The sequence below is a fragment of the Podarcis gaigeae genome (genome assembly GCF_964106915.1).
Source record: "Podarcis gaigeae genome assembly, chromosome: 4".
NCBI classification, from domain to species: domain Eukaryota; kingdom Metazoa; phylum Chordata; class Lepidosauria; order Squamata; family Lacertidae; genus Podarcis; species Podarcis gaigeae.
The window spans coordinates 81,827,605-81,847,996 of NC_139677.1; the positions used below are offsets into that span (position 1 = coordinate 81,827,605).

The 20,392-nt window shown below is 46.0% G+C and overlaps 1 protein-coding gene and 1 long non-coding RNA gene across 2 annotated transcripts in view; both read right to left on the reverse strand.

Moving 5' to 3' along the window:
* The window catches only part of LOC310843965, a 350,168-nt gene that overhangs the window by 162,424 nt on the left and 167,352 nt on the right, over positions 1-20,392 (reverse strand). The window lies entirely within an intron of this gene.
* On the reverse strand, positions 14,959-17,645 carry GSX1 (GS homeobox 1; the record flags this gene model as incomplete). Its single annotated transcript, XM_083737159.1, has 2 exons — positions 14,959-15,939; positions 16,934-17,645. 2 exons carry the CDS (start codon positions 17,643-17,645, stop codon positions 15,575-15,577), a joined length of 1,077 nt encoding a protein of 358 aa, XP_083593285.1. The 3' UTR covers positions 14,959-15,574.

A 20,392-nucleotide genomic window follows, 5' to 3' on the forward strand; every position in this document is an offset into this window, starting at 1 on the left:
AAAAGATAGTTTGGTCAGTTGCATTTTAGTGGGTTCTGTCCACCCACCCAATTTTTGGTTTGCTTTGGTTTTGTTGCAATGATCTGGTCTTTAGATTAAGCCCATAGAGGTTCTCCCAGAGGGAAAGAAGCTCATTAAGAAACCGACATTTCCTTGTTTCATAATCACATTTTGTGTTTTGTTATTTTAAAATGTATATGCCAACCTCTACCCCCTACTGCCCCCTCAAGGTTGTTCACCAGGTAATTATTAACACCTTTCCTCACCCTTCTGGTAGGGCTTTAATACATTTAACATCGCCTAGTAGGCAGAAATTCAACAGGTTTTGCTTCCTCTTGAGTTGTGGTGAATTTCTACCTGCTATTATTATAGATACAGGCAATCTTTGTTTTGCGCAGGGATTCCATTCCGGACCCCCCCCCCCACGCAACGGCGGAGTGGGCATAAGCCTGCCTCACCCCACGCCTGCCTCACCCCTTTGCTCCCTTTTTCATTATGTCATTATGACATTTTGGGGCTATTTTGGGGTTCAGTGCTGTGCGCGGTCATGCCATTGCATATCATTCAGATGTGCCTAAATCAGGAATAGCCTGTACCTTGTGTGTGTTTGCATCCATTTGTCACAGGAGCCAACTCCTAGGGGCCAAGATCCCTTTAGCATCCCAATAAAATATTTGAGGGGGCTGCCTGCTAAAGTTAATGGGCATTACCATTCAAATGTTGTGTACATGCTGCATCTTGTGACTGATTATGCAGGGCGGGGCTTACCTGGGCCCCACCAATATTTTCTTCAAGTTGGCACCCCTGCAGGAGACAATGGAAGAATGTACCTTCAGGGGTTAAGTCAAACTATTGGAGAGTTGCAGTGCCTGCTGTGGCTGTAGAGACCGATAGAGGAGAGACATGTTTTGTTACAGCTGGGGCAGAGGAAGGCATCTGGTGATGCTGTTGCAGATGCACCATGGCGTTTCTTCTCTCCACACTCCTCCTAGCAGTCATTCCTCTGGTCACTGCTGTGGATACATGAACTATTTTTCTCCAGGGACCTTGGTCATGTGCAAGGGATTCCTATACAAGCAGGGTTGATGTTGCCAACCTTCCTGTCACATTTGCAGATATCTTTGTAACGCAGAGTTGGTCTGACAACAAGCCTAGTGCCTGAAGCCAGTTTCCCCTAGGGCAGCGGTTCTCAACCTGTGGGTCCTCAGATGTTGGATTACAACTCCCATCATCCCTGAGCTCTGGCCTTGCTAGCTAGGGGTGATGGGAGTTGTAGTTCAACAACATCTGGGGACCCACAGGTTGAGAAAGGCTGCCATAGAGCACCTCCTTGGGGATCCTGCCACCTTCCATTCTGTGGTCATAGCCAAGCCAATGGAGATGTCGCTGAGACAGGAGTGAGAACATCCTTAGAATGTGGGCTTGGGAGAGCACATCTTTGTTTCAAACTGTGATGCCCAAAATATTTCTGATACAGAAGGCATATGGAAGGCATTGAGGCGTTGCTCCTGGTGGGTGTACAAGTTGCATCCATAAAGCAGCAGGTTCAACATGCAAGGCTGGTAGACCTTCATCTTGATATTGGTCCACATTCTCCCAAGCTCTTTAGGAGAGGCGAGCCATTAGCGTAGCTGCCTTGCCAATACACTTGTGCAGCTCAGAAACAATGGAAAAGTTGTTGTTTATGGTGGAGCCCAAGCAGACAAAATTGTCTACCACCTCAAGCATGTGGTGACTAATGCTGACGTATGGGTTGCTGGCAACATCCTGACCCAGGATATTGGTCTTCACCAGGCTGATGGTGAGGCCAGACTCCATGCAAGCTTGGGCAGAACAGCTGATGAGTCTCTGTAGAGATTCCTCAATGTGGGCTGTCAAGGCTGTGTTGTCTGCAAACAACATCTTTCCGATAAGAATTGGATGCAACTTTGTTGTGGTGGAGAGACATGTCAGGTTGAATAGACTTTGAATGGAAGTACACCCTGTACTTCAGTCGAGCTGAAAGCATAAGAGAGCAACAGGGAGAAAAATACGCTAAAGAGAGCTGGAGTGAGAACACAGCCCTGTTTCACACCACTCTTTGTAGGAAAGACATCCAAGGATGAACCGTCATACTGGATGGTGCCATACATGTTCTTGTGGAAGGACACAGTCATATTGCAGAGCTTAGGTGGGCACCCAATCTTGTTGACCAGCCTGAAGGGTCATTTAAATGGTATTCTATGTAGCTTACAAAACATTTTAAAAACCTGTTGTTGTTGCTGTTGTTACTACTACTACTACATTTATATTCTACATTTTCTCCAAGGAGCTCAGAATGGCAGAAATAGTTCTCTCCCTCTCTATTTTATCCTCACAACTGCAGGATATATAATCACTGAAACAGTCAAGTACAACATTTTCCTGTTGCCTAGAGTGGACACACAGGGGGATGTGGCTCCAGAGAAGGAGGACTTCCTGTCATACTTGTTCTGGAGCCTCCTCCCCTTGTGTGTGACCAGGTAGATGGGCGTGACCCTAGCAGACCCTGTAAAAGGGCTAGCCAGGCAACCACCTTCCCTTTTTCCATTTCCTCCTTTCTCTTGGACCTCCTCTTCTGGCTCTTAGCCAGCACATGGCTCATCCTTACAGAGGATGAAAGCCACAAGGTAGTAAGTCTGAGGCCTAGCTCAGACTTCTTTTCTCTACAACTGTAACTGTAACCACAAAATAAAGCCTGCCTTCAGATTACGACTGTGAACTGAATGTAAGTAAACTTTACTCTTACTTTTAAAGAAGATTGTTGTGTTATAATTTTTAAGAGGGAAATAAAAGGGGAAACTTACCAGGAACAATCCAGAGATCGCTCAGTTTAAAGGATTCTAAGGGATCCATCAACTTGCTTCCAGCAATCTGCTCTGCTACTTGCTTACTAGTGTGAGTGAGGAGGGATAATATTTAATCAATATATCCTCTCCTACTTTCCTCAACATTCCCACAACAACAACCCTATGAAGCAGATTAGACTGAGAGACTGTGGCTGACTCAAGGTCACCCAAAGAGCTTCATGTCTGAGTGAAGATCTGAAGCCTGGTCTTCTGGGCCTCCCTTTATGTTTCCCTCTTAACAAAGAAATCACTCTCATACTGTTTAAGTAAAGAAGAAAATATAAGGTTTGCTAACAGCAGAGTGTCTTGCCAGGATTCAGCAAATACAGTGATGAAAATCAGACAATAATCCTTAAAAGTCCACTTCACAAAGGAGTACACTCTCTGGAGAAGAACTCACAGACATCCTACCCCATTGCAAGTAAGAAAAAGAGTGTGCAGTGACAGCAAGGAAGAGGTAGAGATTAACTCATTGTTTCTCCCCACCCCCAGGTTTGGGGATATGCCATCGTAGAGTCCCCTCTACATGGGTTCTGAAACTCTATGGTGCCATTGCCCCTGTTTGTGACTGTCTAGCAATCATGTATTTGTAATTTGGCTGCAGATCTTCACACACTTCCTTTGAAAATTCCTAGCAAGTTGGCAGTGGGGGAGGGGAGCTTTTTTGTTGAGGGGACCATATTTACTCATGGATAGTCTGCCATGGGTGGGGTGGGTGTGTGGCCTGACAGACAGAGATGTCTGGAGAGTTGCACTTAACCTCTCGTCTGAGGATCCCCATTTCTGCCATAGAATGATCCCAGTACAATCTTCTCATTTTGCATGTGTGTGTGTAAATTCTGCTTAGGGTTTGATTTTTCCTTCATCTTTATTACACCTTGCTGCTCCACCCAAAAGACCTGAAGGCAGGTCCATGACTGATTGGTTGACATATTTCAGTGCAAAATCAGTATAAGAGCAAGAATCTTCATTTCATGACTTATCCACTAGTGGAGAGTGATATGAGCCAGGCAGACCTCCCTATGGAGGCTTATCCAGATATTGGCTACCACAACTGAGAAGGCCCTATCCTAAATACCTACCTGCCACAATTCCAAAATCAGGGGAACTTGAAGCAGGGCAGCAGAAGAAGAATGATGCTCTAGTCTAGAGCAGGATCATGTGATTGGCTTACTTCCTGAGGTAAACTTTCTAAACAGTTTAGGACAGGGGTATTTTTGCACAAATGCAGTTTAATGTATATGTAAAGTGATGCACATTGGGACATAAGATCCTAAATTCACAGATACATTACTGGGGTATGAACTAGCAGTGACTGACCAGGAAAGGAGTCATGAGATGATGGTAGTTATCTCCATGAGAAGACTGTTTCATTGTGCAGCAGCTGTAAAAGAAGAAAAAATAGGTGGGGGGGGGGAGGCAAATTTCATGTCAGGGATCATTAAGAATAGGATCAAAAACAAATCTGGCAATATCATAATGCAACCACTCACTGAATACTTTGCACATTTTAAAAAGGATATTGTAGAGCCAGCAAAGGTGCAGAAGAGGGCAACTCAAATGTGTGAGGGGCTGAAGCAACTCTCCTATTAAAAAAAAATAAATCAACATTTAAGGCTTTTTAGTTTAGGAAAAAGAAGATGGGATGCAATGTATAAAAAAGATGCATGGTGCAGATGAAGTGGATAGAGAAAAGGTTTTCTCATAATACTGGAATCTGAAATGGAGGGATGGCATCCAGTTATGCTGGATGCTAGAAGATTTGGGGCAGAAAAGAGTAGCACATCGTTTATTTATTGAATATATATCCTGCCCTTCCATCATCGGGAAGAGCCTATGAAATGAAACTATGGAATTTGCTGCTACAAGATGTAGCGAAGGCTGCCAAACCGGACAGCTTTCAGAGAGGATTAGACACATTTAAGGAGGATTTGGCTGCTCGCCGCTGGCTGCTAGTCATCATGGCTATGTACTGCCTCCAGTGCCAGAGGCAGGATCCCTCTGCATACCAATTGCTGGGGAATGCAAGGGGAGAGATCGCTCCTGCCTTCATGTTATGCCAGTGGGCTTCCTATCCCATAGGCATCTGCTTGGCCACAGGCTGCTGGACTACATGGCTTGTTGGATTGATCCTAAGGATTAAAACACACCCTCCAACATTTCTCCGATGAAAATAGGGACGTCCCATTCCTTAAGGGTAATTTTACTATTTACAGTATACCCCACACATCTTACTGGGTTGCCCCAGTCACTCTGGGCAGCTTCCAACATATAAACATAATAAAATGTTAAACTTTTTAAATAAAACTAAACCTTCCCCATGCAGTAATACTTTGGTTTACAGACACTTCGGGTTGCGTGATTTTGGCTTGTGCACTGTGCCGAACCTGGAAGTACCGGAATGGGTTACTTCTGGGTTTCGGCGCTCGCACTTGCGCATGCACAGAAACACTAAATCATGCTTTGCGCATGCAGTCACGGCGCTGCAGGTTGCGGACGCTGCGGGTTGCGAACGTGCCTCCCGCACAGATCACGTTCGCAACCCGAGCGTCCACTGTGCAGGGTTGCCTTCAGATGACTTGGGGGTCAGATAGCTCCATACCCTCCAACATTTCTCCAATGAAAATAGGGACATCCTAAGGAAAAGTGGGACATTCCAGGATCAAATCAGAAACTGGGACAGCTTCCCTAAACCAGGGACGTCCCTGGAAGACAGGGCCACTTGGAGGGTCTGTTGAAATCCTTTGTCTAAGTTTCCCACTACAGAAGTTCGGGGAAAATGATATCAAAGAGGTGTTCTCTCTAGGAATTCAGCTCTCCTTAAGTCTTAACCCTTTTATACACTTGTACAGTAAACAAAAATGGTCATTTGGGCTGTGGATTTTCCTCACAGTACTGTCAGGGTTGGGCTTGGGTTGGCAGATTTTGACGGAGGAGGAAGAAACGGAGTGGAGAATGAACTCTGGCAACCTGAATAAGAGTAGGGTGGACCTAGGATGCTTGCTTTCACTTCTGGGGAGGGCTTGGAGCAGTCAAGCAGGGGCAGCATCATCAGAGACAGCAGTGACTCAACTGGAGCCTGAACAGGAGGCTGCAGTCTTGTCACCTAATACTAGAAACTGCTGTCACTATTGAGAGCAGAGTCACCCACTTGGAAGACAGTGCACATTTAATGCTTTTTCAATTTGATTTGAAGTAATTTTTTAATGAAATGATTTTAAAACATTGTCTTATTTTATTGTTGTTAGCCGCCCTGAGCCCGGCTTCGGCTGGGGAGGGTGGTATAAAAATAAAAAAATATTATTATATTATTATTATTTTTAAATGTATTTTTATTAAAGATTTTCTTGGTTTACAAAAGTATGTGCAATCTCTCTCTCTCTCTTTTTCCCTCAAGTAACATTTTTTACAGATCAGTTTCATTTGTTGAGACACTGGGAAGAAAAGGGGGAAAAGGTGAGTGGGGTTGGGTGGCGATGTTTCTATTTTCCTTAATATATGTGGGGTTTTGCATCAGCGTCGCTTGTGCAGGTTCTCTGCTATTCACTTGTGTTTCTTTATTGGTGAGAGAGGTTGGGGTTGGCCTAGGGTGTGGTTGTTTGTTTATGAAGAGACAGTGCACATTTGCAATCCCAACATTCCTGTGAGGCAAGAGAGTCTCCCGAGTGAGTGGACAACACTTCACCTTTAAAAGCTTGGTGGGAGGGGGAATTTGTTGGGACATCTTCATCACTTTCATCTGGTTCTGAATTTCTTGCCCTGAACTCCTGAATCATGACTCTTGACTCTTGAGCACTGGGTCTGTTGCCTGTACAGTGGTACCTCGGGTTACAGACGCTTCAGGTTACATATGCTTCAGGTTACAGACTAACCCAGAAATAGTACCTCTGGTTAAGAACTTTGCTTCGGGATGAGAACAGAAATCGTGCTCCGGCGGCGCAGCAGCAGCAGGAGGCCCCATTAGCTAAAGTGGTGCTTCAGTTTCAAGTTAAGAACGGACCTCCGGAACGAATTAAGTACTTTACCTGAGGTACCACTGTACTGTTGTAGAGTTGGAAGGGGCCACAAGGATCATCTAGTCCAACCCCCTGGAATACAGGAGTCTTCTACTCAATGGGAATCTTGAACCCACAACCCCGAGATTAAGAATCTCATACTCAAGCCGCTGAGCTATCAGAGTGCTGTGCTGCCATCTCTCTGCTTACCTGAGCTCTGTGCTTACCTGAGCTCACTTTAAAAAAATGCTTTTGTTGATGTTGCCAAAATCAGGGGGATATTTGGGTGGCCCAAGAAAGAAAGAAGAGACCCCTGAACGAGGGGTTAGCTACCTCTGTGTTAAACAATTGAGCCAGTGGCTACAGGTACAGATTGACCAGTGCTTGCCACAAACCAGGTTGAAAAATGCATCCTGATAGCCAATGCATTGATGAAGACTTTCTAGATAAGATAATTCTCTGAAATGGAAAAATAGTCGAAAATAGATGACATCTTCAAGGTTCCTATATGCCTAAACTACAGCAGTACATTCCACCCAACAGTTAGCCTATATGCAGGCAAGGTGATTCACAAGTACTGAGTATTTAAAATATTGTTGTCAGGTAAGAATTATTGGATTATATGAAAGTAGTACAACATCTGACTACCTCAGCATCTTTTGTTTCTAAGCCTGCATATTTGGACTGATTTTGAGAAAAACCTGCTAATTTTCAGAGATTTTACAGGTCATATAAAATCTCTGAAAATTAGTGGGTTTTTCTCAAAACCAGTCCAAATTTTATAACCAGAAAATCATTATTATAAAAATCCTCATTTTTTAAAAATCTGTAGAAAAAAATTCTACAGAAAATTTGAGGATGAATTTGCATGTGTCTAGAGTTGCCATGACAACCCACTTGTTTACTTTTTCAAGGTAGTCTAAACAGCGTGGGCAGCCTCATTTACATAGTGGTTTTCTACTGCCTTTTCTACTGCACTGTCTAAAGTCTGCACACAAACAGACATCAGAAGAAAGAATTTGTTCTCCTCTGTACAAAATGCAGCCCCAATACTTTCATTATAAACCTATATACGATCATTTTTACAGGAAAACCAAATAAAGCGTTAGAAACAGGCTGCCACCATCCCGGCAAAGAACATACCCTCTAATTTTGTCCACACTGGAGCAAAATATGGCTTTGCACCACCCTGTCTTTCCATTCATGTGGGGGTGTCCACATGACATCCTCCTCACCTCAGTGTTGTCCCAGACACCACCTCCACCCTACACTAAATGCAATATTTTTAAATCCTTGGAAAATCTGGAAAGTCCAAAACTGAAACAACAACAACACACATTTTGCAGACAAGTCCTATGTGTTCAGTTTTAACATTCCCATTGAAAATATTTCCGTTCTCTGATGGCTGCTGCACAAATTTACGTTTCAATGCCTACACATTAAGTTGCTTGATTTGATTTATTATATTTCTATTCCGCTTTTCATTCAAGTGAATCGCAAAGTGGCTCACAAACAATAAACAACAATAACAGAAAGGAACATTGCAAACACAACACAAATCATATAGAACAATAGAACAATAAATAAATTATCTGTAAAACCTTTATAATCCATAAAGCACCACCCAGAAAATAACTAAGAAGTAAGCTAAAAACACAATTAAAACAAGTCATATTGTAAGATTCACGAAGTACTACAGCATTCATGATCTGTAAAAGAACACCAACAATATTAACAAAATAGCAGCCCGAAAAATAGACTTAGCACTGTTAAGTTCATACACCCACTCTCCACACACCCCATGATTTTCGCTCTATTCAGTCCATTAAAATACAAATGCACATAATGCCAGTGGCAACAGCTTCCTTCTGAAGGTTCTTTGGGCTATAGGTGGAGCAGCACAGGTAAAAACAACCACCCCATGAAGACAAAGTGTCTCACCTCTCACAGCTCTTTCTCTGGAAGCAGCTGTGGGATGTAAACTCACTGAAGCAGTCAAATATAACATTTCCTGTTTGCCCAGAGTGGACACACAGGGGAATATTGCTCCAGGCAGGAGGACTTCCTGTCACACCTAGTCTGGAGCATGCTTCCCCGGTGTGTGGCCAGTAGATGGGCGTGACACTAGCAGACCCTATAAAAGGGCATCTTTCCTTTTTACGCCTTATTCCATCTTGCCTTTTGCTGTCTGCTGGCTCTCAGCTAGCAGCACATGGGCCCATCCCTCACAGAGGATCAACCCACACTTTTCTCGGTAACTGTAACTACAAGCTAAAGCCTGCCTGCAGGACCATACTGTGAACTGAATGTAAGTAAACCATATCATTACTTTTAAAAGAAGACTGTTGTGTCATTATTGTTTTTCAGAGGGAACTAAAGGGTATTTACCAGGAACAATCCAATCTGGACAAGCCAGACTGGATTGCTTAACTCAAATAGTTCTAATGAATCCATCCTGCAATGTACAAGGGAATGTGCTCTGCTACTAGCTCACTAGCGTGAGTGAAGAAGGATAACATTTAATCAATATAGCCTCTCCTACTATCCACAACATTCCCACAACAGCTGCCTTACAAAGGCTGCTAGGGCTGGGGAGTGGGGCATGGCAGGTGGGAAAAGCCATTGCCTGGTGGCCAGCACAAAGTATCTCTCCCCTCAGTGTTCTGACACAGGTTGGGCCACATAGGGCAGTTCTTGGTTACTTTATGAGCCATGTCTCATACAGGTATATGCCAGCTTTGCTCATAGTTCCTAGCATTATAGCAGGGCTGGGGAACCTGGGGCCCTCCAACTGTTGCTGAACTCCAACATCCTTCAGTCCCAGCCAGCATATGCAATGGTGGGAGATTGTGGAAGTTGGAGTCCAACCAGGGGCAGATTAAAGCAACTGGAGGCCCTGGGCTAGGAGAACTTGGGAGGCCCAAACTAATAGCATCCAGTAAAGTTCCCATTGTTTGGTGAGTGTTGTGGGGGAGGAAGGGAAAGGAGAATGTTAGCCACTTTGAGACTCCTTAACGGGAGTGAAAGGCGGGTTATCAAATCCAAACTCTTCTTCTTCTTCTTCTTCTATGCCATTATTGTATCTGAAATCACTAGCAGCATGCATGAACAGGTGACATTTTTGTGTCTGCAATGCTAGAGTTTTCACTGAGATCATTCGCTTTGCTTTCCAGTTCTTTAAGACAGTAATGAGTTTGCCACTGCTTCTTTTGGTGTAACTATCTCGTGGCATGTCCCTTCAGTGTCTTTTGTTAATTCTTTTAAATATATATAATTTTTAAATATATATATAATTTTTATTCATTTTCTGTTTTACATTTTAGAATATGCACTTAAACAACCTTAAAATATCAATGACTTCCCTTCCTCTCCTTTCATGGTTCATATTGCACAATATTCCAGCAAATCCCTGCATATTTTATATAAACTAAACCAATCTGTATTCCATTATAGCATCCACCAAAACATATTTACACTGTTGAATTTATCTTAATGCTGCCCACGTTTTCAGATATACACAATTTCCCTTCATATATTCAATAAACATTTTCCAATTTTCTTTAAACATATGTTCTTCTTGTTCTGTGTGTTAGGTCTGCAAGCTGCGCATATTCCATCAGTTTTAAGTTGTCATTTTTCTTTAGTTGGGACTTTGCTTGTTTTCCATTTTGGGGCTAACAAAACATGAGCTGCTGTAGTGGCATACATAAATAACCTTTTCTGACACCTGGGAATTTCTGTCTGCGTTATCCCCAACAAAAAGGACTCTGGGTGTGTGTGTTTTTTTAAAAAAGTACTTTTAAACGTTTTTTTCAGTTCATTATAAATTATTTCCCAATACTCTTTTACCCTTTTACAGGTCCACCACTTCTGCCTTGTGTTAATTATTTGACTGTAGGTCCTGTCACTTCATTGTGACTTTCTCCAGAAGTTTCTGCACTTGTAGTGGTAGTTACTGACAGCAATTCTCCTTGAAGTTCTTGGGAGGCTGTGTTCTGTATATAAACTGGTTGTTCTTCAGTCTGCTCAATGTAGTCTACTTGATTTTCTGTAAACACAAATGTTCTGTATCTGAGGGATTATGTAGGACATATGACATGACTGGCTTTAGACGTTTGAGTGTTTGCTTCTGCTCTTTTGTCACTTTCGTTTACTAGCACCACTTTCATATCACTTACTCATTATTTTCACAAAAAGTCAAAATTAAATATTTTTGTGATTCACTGTGATGTAGAAGAATCTTCGCTTGTTCTCAGAATGCATGCTATAATGATAGTCAGTGATCTGAACACTTACATTGCTTCATAGCTGGCTTCACCATTTGATTTTGAATAGTTTTAAAGCCTTCATGAGCTTTACTAAACAGTAAGTACTCACTTGTGTAACTATTATACAGTCATAGACTCATATGTCACACGTTAAATGTTACAAAGCAACTGGGCCTAGATAGTAAAATCTGCCTGTTGTTTTTTTAATTGGTAAGAAGCTAATGCCCTTCCTAGATTATGAGGCCCACTCAGACTGTATGTAAATCTGGCACTGAGTTTAATACTATCTGGAGAAGCACAGATTTCACATCCCTGAATTATAGAGTCCCATCTAGCAATCAAAACTGCATTCCCATCATCTCAGGCTGATGAGCAGCAAGTTATTTAATCTGTCTGTTTTTAAAAGGAACCCTATATTTATATCCTGCCTTTCTGTCCCGCAGAACGGGACACCCAAAGCAGCCAATGAAGCAATTTACAACAACAACAACAAACCTTAAGTACAAATAATAACACCTATCATCTGTGAAGGGGTGGAAGACAAGAGGAGAAGCAAATGATTTGTGATGTAGCACAAGTCATCTCCTAAGGGCTGTCGATGTATGTGCATCTGCTGAGATGATGTCTGCTGCTACATGCAATGAACCAGAGAGGTTTGTGAATCATCTGAGCTTACTCACCACCACACTCCTGCCACACACTGTCCACACTCTGTTGTTATAATACACTGATGGATGGATGAATACATGTGCCAGCATCCCACGGTATTATGGAGCTATTTGGCAAGAGAGAGGTCACAGTTCAGTGCTAGAGAGCACCTGCTCTGCATGCAGAAGATGCAAGTGAAATTCTCTTGTACTTCCTCTCAGATATTGGGGTTGCAGGAAGGGGTTTTCATATAGAGTATGTTGCTGCCTGAGGCCCAATTCTGTTTGTTTGTTTTTATTATTTATTTTTTAAGGGTTTTGGTTCTGTGCCCTAACAGCCATATAAGAAATCAACATTCAACAAGTGCTGTTTTTACTAACATGGGCAAATCAGAACGGAACATCCGCTAACTTCTGCCTGCCGTGGTGCTGCTATGCGCAGACACCTTCTGCCCATAGAATGACAGCAATCGTCCCTTCAGGGGAAGAAACATCCTTTTAAATCCGAGTTGTCTCCCTTACATTACACTACTTTTGGGGTTTGGAATGGTTCTGCCCGTGCCTGTATCTGCAATGCAGCCCCAATATATCAAGCCAAAATTCCCGTAACTTAATCTGATGATCGCCAAACGGAATTCCCCCCTCTCTTTGAACTAAAGACTACCTGACATGACACACATACCACAAATCTTTGTGACATGCCAAGTTTCAGAAGCAAGTCCCCTAGAACTCAGTGGGGCTTACCTCTGGGTAGGCATGGCAAGGAGGGCTCGCGTCTCGTGCGCTTTGCCGCGAGACTAGGGTTGCCATTCTGTGCGCGCTTATTTGGGAGCGAATGCCGTCAAATCTAGTGTGATTTCCCTCTGAGTAAAGCTGCACAGGCTTGGGTTATTTATTCCCAAAACCTTAAGGAAGCTTTTTTGTTGTTCTTCTTCCAAAAAACAAGGTGCAAAACAGCAACCTGGGATAGGTTTGTAAAGCACGTGGCGTTTGTACGCAGCGATCCTAATACAGTAGATCAGACGCTTTCCTGCAGCTCCCCAAATGTTACGCTGAATCCCTGAGATCAGGGATGAAGATGGATAGAACGTTTTGCCCGGAATATCATGAAGTTTCGCGGGTATATTTTTTATTATCAGTCTCTGTCCACGGTTTCTAGCCAACCTAATCAGAGAAAAACAATTTATCCATCCAGCCCAACTGAGGATAATATTTCATGCCTCCGACGAAGCGAGTTTTGGCACACAAAAGCTGATGCCACAACAAATGTGTTGGCCCTTGTGGCTGCCGCATTACTCTGCCTTGTTTTGCTGCCACAGACTTACAAAACCACACATCTCTGTGGGGTGGAGTCGGGGGAGATGGGGTGTTTAAGGAGCAGGCAAAAGTCTGGTGCGTAACGGGAGAAATGCGCAAAAGCCTCGGCTGGCGCGTTGGAGACTCCGGGCTATGGCGAGAAATCCATTCTACTCCACAGGGGCGCAGTGAAGAAGCGCAAAGCGCTCTTAAGTTTAAGAACTGGGAAGCTCGTTCTGAGCACATTTAGGTGAAAGGAAACCCTGTGGTTAATTTGAATGCCAAACTTATTTCCACATTTTAACGACTCCGATAAGTGGCGAAGGGGAGAGGAGGGGTGTCGTTTTGGAACACCGCAAATGCTGAACAAATTGACCAGACGTAGCTTTAAATCCCACAAAGGCTCCAGCTAATTATTTAATTCTTATAAATATAATAAGCCGTAGGTGATATTTATAGCGTTTGTATTTCAAATTGGGGAGTCTGTCTTCTTTGTGTCTTTGCAACCCGAACACATTTGAGATGAGAAGGCTAAGAGCTCTGTTGTGGACCCTTTAGAGAACGCTTCTTTTCGAAAAGAGAGGACTGAGCTTTAAAGGCTGCATTTTTAACACGTTTCCTTCAAATTACATTTTAGCCCCGATTGCGTAAAGACAGATAACTCTATCTAGCTAGGGATTCAAAAGGAGATTATTATTTTAATCTCATTCTCTGTTACAATTTAGTAAACATTATGAGTCCTGCTATTGGAGTTTAGGGGGAATAGGAGAAAGCAGGAATGAATTCTTATTAAATAGCTTTTGATAGGAGTGCATTTTATTCAGTAAAGGTAAAGGTACCCCTGCCCGTACGGCCAGTCTTGACAGACTCTGGGGTTGTGCGCCCATCTCACTCAAGAGGCCAGGGGCCAGCGCTGTCCGGAGACACTTCCGGGTCACGTGGCCAGAGCCGCACACGGAAACGCCGTTTACCTTCCCGCTGGTAAGCGGTCCCTATTTATCTACTTGCACCCGGAGGTGCTTTCGAACTGCTAGGTTGGTAGGCGCTGGGACCGAGCAGCGGGAGCGCACCCCGCCGCAGGGATTCGAACCGCCGACCTTTCGATCGGCAAGTCCTAGGCTTTGAGGCTTTCACCCACAGCGCCACCTGCGTCCCTACATTTTATTCAGAGGAAAGCAGAAAAGGCAAACGTCGATTAATTGGAGATTTGTGTCAAAGTATATACCGTGCGCATGTTTATATACTGATATATATTAAACGCTAAATATTCTTATATGTTGGAAGCCTAATATTTCCCAGACCCGTGTATCCGTCTTAGCGAAGAAAGAATCACCAAGGCACGCGCCATTTAAAGAGACTGGGCGCGATCCGTTCCAAACGAAGTGTTATTTAACCTCCCACGGATTTCAACAGAATTATATTTCTCACTTGGGACTTCAGAGGGCTTCGTTTCGGAATCGAATTCCGAACCACTAGCACCACCCAGCCCAAACTAAGCAAGGCTACATCTCTTGGGCTTCCGCGGCAGGAGTCCAGTAAGTGCTTAACTTCCACCCCATTGAAATCGATGGGGCTTTTAAAAAGTGCTTCACTTTGTCAGGAAGGCGCCAATGCCCAGTAGATTCCTCAAATCCAGAGGGGTGTGCGGGCGCGATTTCTCTTCCCCCTTCTGCAAAGGTGAGGGAGGGGGAAGTAAGTAAGTAATTTTTTTTTAATGAAAAAACCTTTATTGTGCGCGCCTAGGTGTATGTACATAAATAAATAAATAAATATCCCTCAGTTATTACAGAAAACGGTACAATCACGTCACTATAGATCTGAAGCATCATCATCATCATACAGACTTTTTTTTCCTTCAAGGAAGAAGAAAAACAAAATATTTTTTTAAAAAAAGAAATAAACAACCAAGGTAGCCCAATGACTGGCAACGCTCCATTTCCCGCTTAGGCCCCTGCCTCTCAAGACCATGGAAAGCCCCTGTAGATCGGAAGATCTACCCTTTGCCAGGTTCCGGGGAGCAAGAGAGAGAGTTCGCTTAAAGGTTTGGATTCAGTCGCAAAGCAGAGGGATCCTCAGACCCTGACGGAGACGCACCAGATTTCTCTTCCCGAGCTCCCACCCCGCTTTTTGTTTCTGTTTTTTTGAGGGAGAGAGAGAAATATAGGAATTGGCAATCTCCATTCGCTAGGTTCAGTTAATATCGTCCCACTTCATAACAGAGTGGCGACCTAATCATAGCACGGTAGAATTGGAAGGGACCCAAGAGTCACCTAGTCCAAACCCAAAGAGCAAATCCGGATGCGGAATATATTATATCCCTCCTCCTCAACAGCTCCGGAGCGTTAAAAACAAAACAAAAACACCCCACACTTATTTACAGAGTCTGTCTAGCCAACCCGGTCTTCAACGAGGCCAGCCAAGGCTCTCTCGTCAATTTCATCGCTATACATCGGGGGGAGAGAAACCGGCGCTGCCGTTTGGCCTGGGGAGCATTGGCCCTCTCAGGGCGTCAGGGCGAGGTCTTTCTCGTCTTTGCCCGAAGAAGAGGGCGAGATGGGCAAGTCCTCGTCGTCTTCGGAGCACTTGGCCGCGGCAGAGAGGGAAGCGCACTTGCAGCTGTGCGCCGCCGAGCCGCCTCCGGAGCGGTGTGAGCCGCTCTTGCCTTCTTTCTTGTACTTGACTCGCCGGTTCTGGAACCAGATCTTCACCTGCTTCTCGGAGAGGTTCAGGTAGGTGGCGATCTCGATGCGCCTCAGCCGGGACAGGTACATGTTGGAGGCGAACTCGCGCTCCAGCTCCAGCAGTTGCGTGCTGGTGAAGGCGGTGCGCATCCGCTTGCTGCTGGGCAGCTGGCCCGACGTACTGTCTGCAGGAGGGACGGGAGGTTGGGGAGCAGAAGGAGAAAAGCGCAAAGTCAAGACCAGTTGGGTGCAAACCTCTGCGGGCTGACAAATCCCCAAACAACACAGCCCACAACGACTCCAGAATGTGTAACCGAGGCCCCGCAAACAAGTTTAAATGCCTTCCGGATGAAATAATCAGTTCGTTCAGAGTATTTAGAGATCTGGAGCAGAAGAAAATATCCCTCAGCCTATTTGTAATGGAGCGAGGGGAAATGCAAGGTTCTGAACCCTTCCAAAAACCCACCACGACTTCCATGCGCATTCCCCCAGCTACATAGGCATGCTGCGCTAGGCATCTGGTGACTTGATCCTAAATGGGGAATGCTCCCCTGAAGTCAATGAGGGCTTGCTAGTTTATAGGGCTGCAGGACTTTACGCGCACTTTGCTTGCCTGCGGTGGCTCAGAACGCGCAGCTACAACTCCAGAGCCCCAGGCTTAGCCTCTCGAATAGAGAGTCAGGTACAGGCAAGAGGTCTCTGGCACTGAACAAACCCACGTGGAAGCGATCTCGTCCCATTACAAATGGCAATTAGTTAATGCAATCTATCGGGCTCCTGTAACTCGTTAGGGACTTTTAATCTCTCTGGCACACCCCGCGCTGAACTGTGCGCGCTCTCAGCTTGCAGGTTGTATTAAAACTTCGCGGTCCCGAGCAAGGAAATTGGGACAGGAGAGAGTGTCTGATCTGTCCCTCCCCGCATTTAATACTCCGATCCTTCGATCGCTTACTCGCGAGTCAGTTCTGTGGCTCCTCCTTACAAATTCTAGACGTGAAGACCTGGCGCGCTACTTGGAAACAGCGAGATCAGCTTCCTAGCCCACGTGCGCGTGGATCGCGCTTGGCACTACCCTGGCCAGGCTCTTAGGCGAGGATCAACCCCCCCCCCGCGCCCGTGTTTCCCGGGATTGAGCCCCCGACCCTTGCCATCCCAGAGGAACTCCAGATGACGACTCACCGACGGAGATGCAATGGAAGTGCCGCGGGTCCGGCAGGGAGTAGGCACTCTGGTAGAGGGTGGGCCCGTGGCCCGCTGCCGCCGCCGCCGAGCCTCCGGGGGCCGGCCTGGCGGCCAGGGGTGACGGGCAGTACTGGGAAGCGAAGGGCGGGAAGGACGCCTTGAGGAGCGGCAGAGCGGGCGGCGGCGGCGGCGGGTGCAGCTGCGAGGCGGCGGCCACGCACAGCGGGCACACGCAGAGCAGACCGGCCTTCCGCGCCGCCGCCGTGGCTCCCGGCGCGGCGGGGCAGGCGCCTCCGGAGGCGGCCGAGAGCCCGTGGAGAGGGTGCGAGGGGTGCACGGCGTAGGGGAAGAGCGGCGGCGGCGGCGGGCTGCCGGGAGATGTGCCGCCCTTTTTGTCGCCGGCGCCTTCGCGCAGCACCAGCGCGTCCACCAGGAAGGACCGCGGCATGACTCCGCCCCGTCCAGCCTCGCCTGGGGCGCCTTGGGTCCGCGGCGGCTGATGCTTTTCTGATGCTGCTGTTGCTACTGCCCGGCGGCCGGCTCTTCGCAGGGCGCTGACCAGCGCCAGTGGTGCTGAAAGGGCCGCGCGGCCCTCTTTAAATAGCCCCTTCGGGGGCCATGTGATGCGGGCTGCGCCGGGAGCGGCCCCGGCCCCCGTCAATAGGCTTTTTGTTGCGCGCCTTGGCACCGCCGCTGCACGCTCCCTCATTATGCCCCTTGTTCGCCAAAGGGACTGCACAATGTCCCCCATTCTTGTCAACCCCACCCACGCTCCTCGGGCCGGCTTCCCTCTAGACACCCCCTCTCTTCTCCTCCCCTCCCCTCCCTCGCCCCGCGGCCAATCCCTTGGCTTCTCCGACAGCCTCCGAGGCCTCTGGTCTTCCCCCTGTTGCGCTCTTCTTTTCCTTTGGCCGGATCAGTCCGTTTCCTACCGGGCGCCTGCTTGTGACTGTAGTCCGCTCCCCCCACCCCACCCCGGTCAGCTTTCTTAGGCGGTTCTAGCCTTTGGCGAGCCTTTTTCCTAGTGCAGGCAACCCTTAGCCCATGAGCCGCAGTACCGTGTTTTGCTGTGTACGCATCCTTGGCTTTGGAATAAAGCTCGTTCCTGTCACGTTCCAACTTGGAAGTTTTAAAAAATCAACAAGTGTAGAGGAGGGCTTCATTGCCCGAAGTAACGCCGCGTGCCCGTGTGTGCATTAGGAAGCAGGGAGCTATAGGATTTGCGCTCAAGAGAGCCCACGGTACACACACACACACACACACACGAGTTACTTGCATGTGAGTTTTCAGCAGCCGCAATTGGTGGAATCTGCGAACTGGTCCTAAACACGTTGACTTGGAAAAGTCATTGCGCTTTTAGGATGGAAAGTGCCACGCTGGGATCCTAAGAATGCTTCTTGGGATTGAGCCCCGTTGATTTCACAATAACATTTAAGATTTCAGCCTTCTCTGGGAAGAAGAAATATTGATTTCTACCTCCCTGATTTCGATTTTCAAACAGCATTTAGAATCTGAACACATTAACTTTGAAATAAACCCAGTACAGTGCAATAAATCATTTTACCTGAATAATTCCCTCCCCCCTTTTGAATCACCAGGAAGACTCCCCCCGCGCGCGCGTTTCTTGGTTTGTGTGTTTTTAAAAATATATTTTACACAGAAGGTGCACTGCAAGTCAGTAAAATGGGTCCCTTGTGTGTGTAGAGGGGTAGGGAACTGACTCACGTGATAAAGTAGCATAGAATGTTTAGTAAGAACCTGATAGCAGCCTAGAATCACATCCTGATTTTTCGATCCATAACTTGGCTTAGATCTCATCATTCTAGACTTAGACCTTGTCGTCTTACTTAGACCTCACCACCTGACATAGAACGTGGAGGGGAAACCAGAAGGAGGGTGGTGCAAACTTGGCAAAGGGTTAAAGTGGGCAATTGCAGTTACAGGTCCTTAAAAAAACGTCATTACAGTTGAGAGTGATTACTGAGGCTGCTATCCTAGACACTCTTCTATGCTATCCTATGCCTCACTGAATGCAGTCAGATTTACTTAAAATCAGGCATGCCTAGGATTGCAGAGTGGGAGGTTAAGACAAAGCCTCTTGCAGTCTTACTTGCTTAGGAATACGACTCATTTATCGGGACGACGTCGATGTTTTACAAAACATAACAACTACCGGTACTTGCTCTGACCCCTGAGGCACTTTCAAACCACATTTTAACAGAGGCAAGCCACCTCAGTGGTACTTTCTTCTGAGCAAACAGGTTTAGAAAGGGTGGATTCCAATGTGACTCAGTGCCACTGAGATCAAGAAAATAATTTTACCAGTGAAGACTGGGGTGCGGGGAGGATGCTAACCTGTTCTCGTGGGTGCCACCCAGCCAACCCGGTGGCAATTTTTCCACGCGCTTCCACGGGGCGTGGTAACCTGCACGATCCATATCCTTTGGTAGGAAAACCATGCGATGCTCTCCACCGCGTAAGCTGCTTAGCTTATGTTTTCCAAACCCGACCCCACACCCTCAGTAGCAATGCGGTGACTGGAGGTAAATGCACCTTTCCCGTATATTTTCGAATGCACTCGATACTATTCCGTGCTGCACGATTCAGGGATGTGTGTGTGTGTGTGTGTGTGTGTGTGTGTGTGTGTGTTGGGAGGGGGTGGCCTCTTATTTCCTGCAGATAATAAATGCAACGTCGCTGCGTAAAGAAACCCAAAGAAGGGAGAGGTGGAACAGACCCTTTTCGTCCACATTCCTCATGCCTCCTTTCCCTCGGATGATTATCGAGATTCATATCGTCTACCCTACCAGGCTTTTATTGTGTAAGCAGATCCAGGTTGTAATCTTAAATCCACATGCCTGGGAGTAAGCCCCATTGAACTCAGTAGGATTACTTCTGAGAAGACATGCGTAAAATTTTGTTGCCAAGAGTTGCTTTAACCATTAGCATGGCTTACCCATCTCCCTTTTGCGCTCTTGCTGCCTCCAGCCACCGCCAATCTGGTGTTTTGATTTTAATTTTAATGATTTTAATGACAATGCTGTTTTTGACCCGTGCACCCGAGATACAGGAACGATCTGACATAATGTTTAAATGACCCTGCCATAGATCAAGCCTGACTCGTGTGTCAATAGATGAGAGAATATACGAATGGAAGACTTTTCTTTAGGAGTTTTTTGCGAGAAATATAGCTGCATATAATGTTATGGGTGCGGGTAAATGCTTAACCGGCAGAGCGTGCAACCGTCTGCTTAATTCTGACCTTAGTGGCTTGTAAATGGGACCCTGCACGCTTCTGATCCCTGCCATCCAGGCACCGTGACCCAAAGCTCCCATGCACTGGAGATTGCAGCGGATTCTTGGAATCTCCCAAATTTTCCACGATCCCTCGGTAAACTTCATTTGGCACCATAGTACTGACGTTCCCTTGCTCGTTAATGTTTCATAATTGTAGTC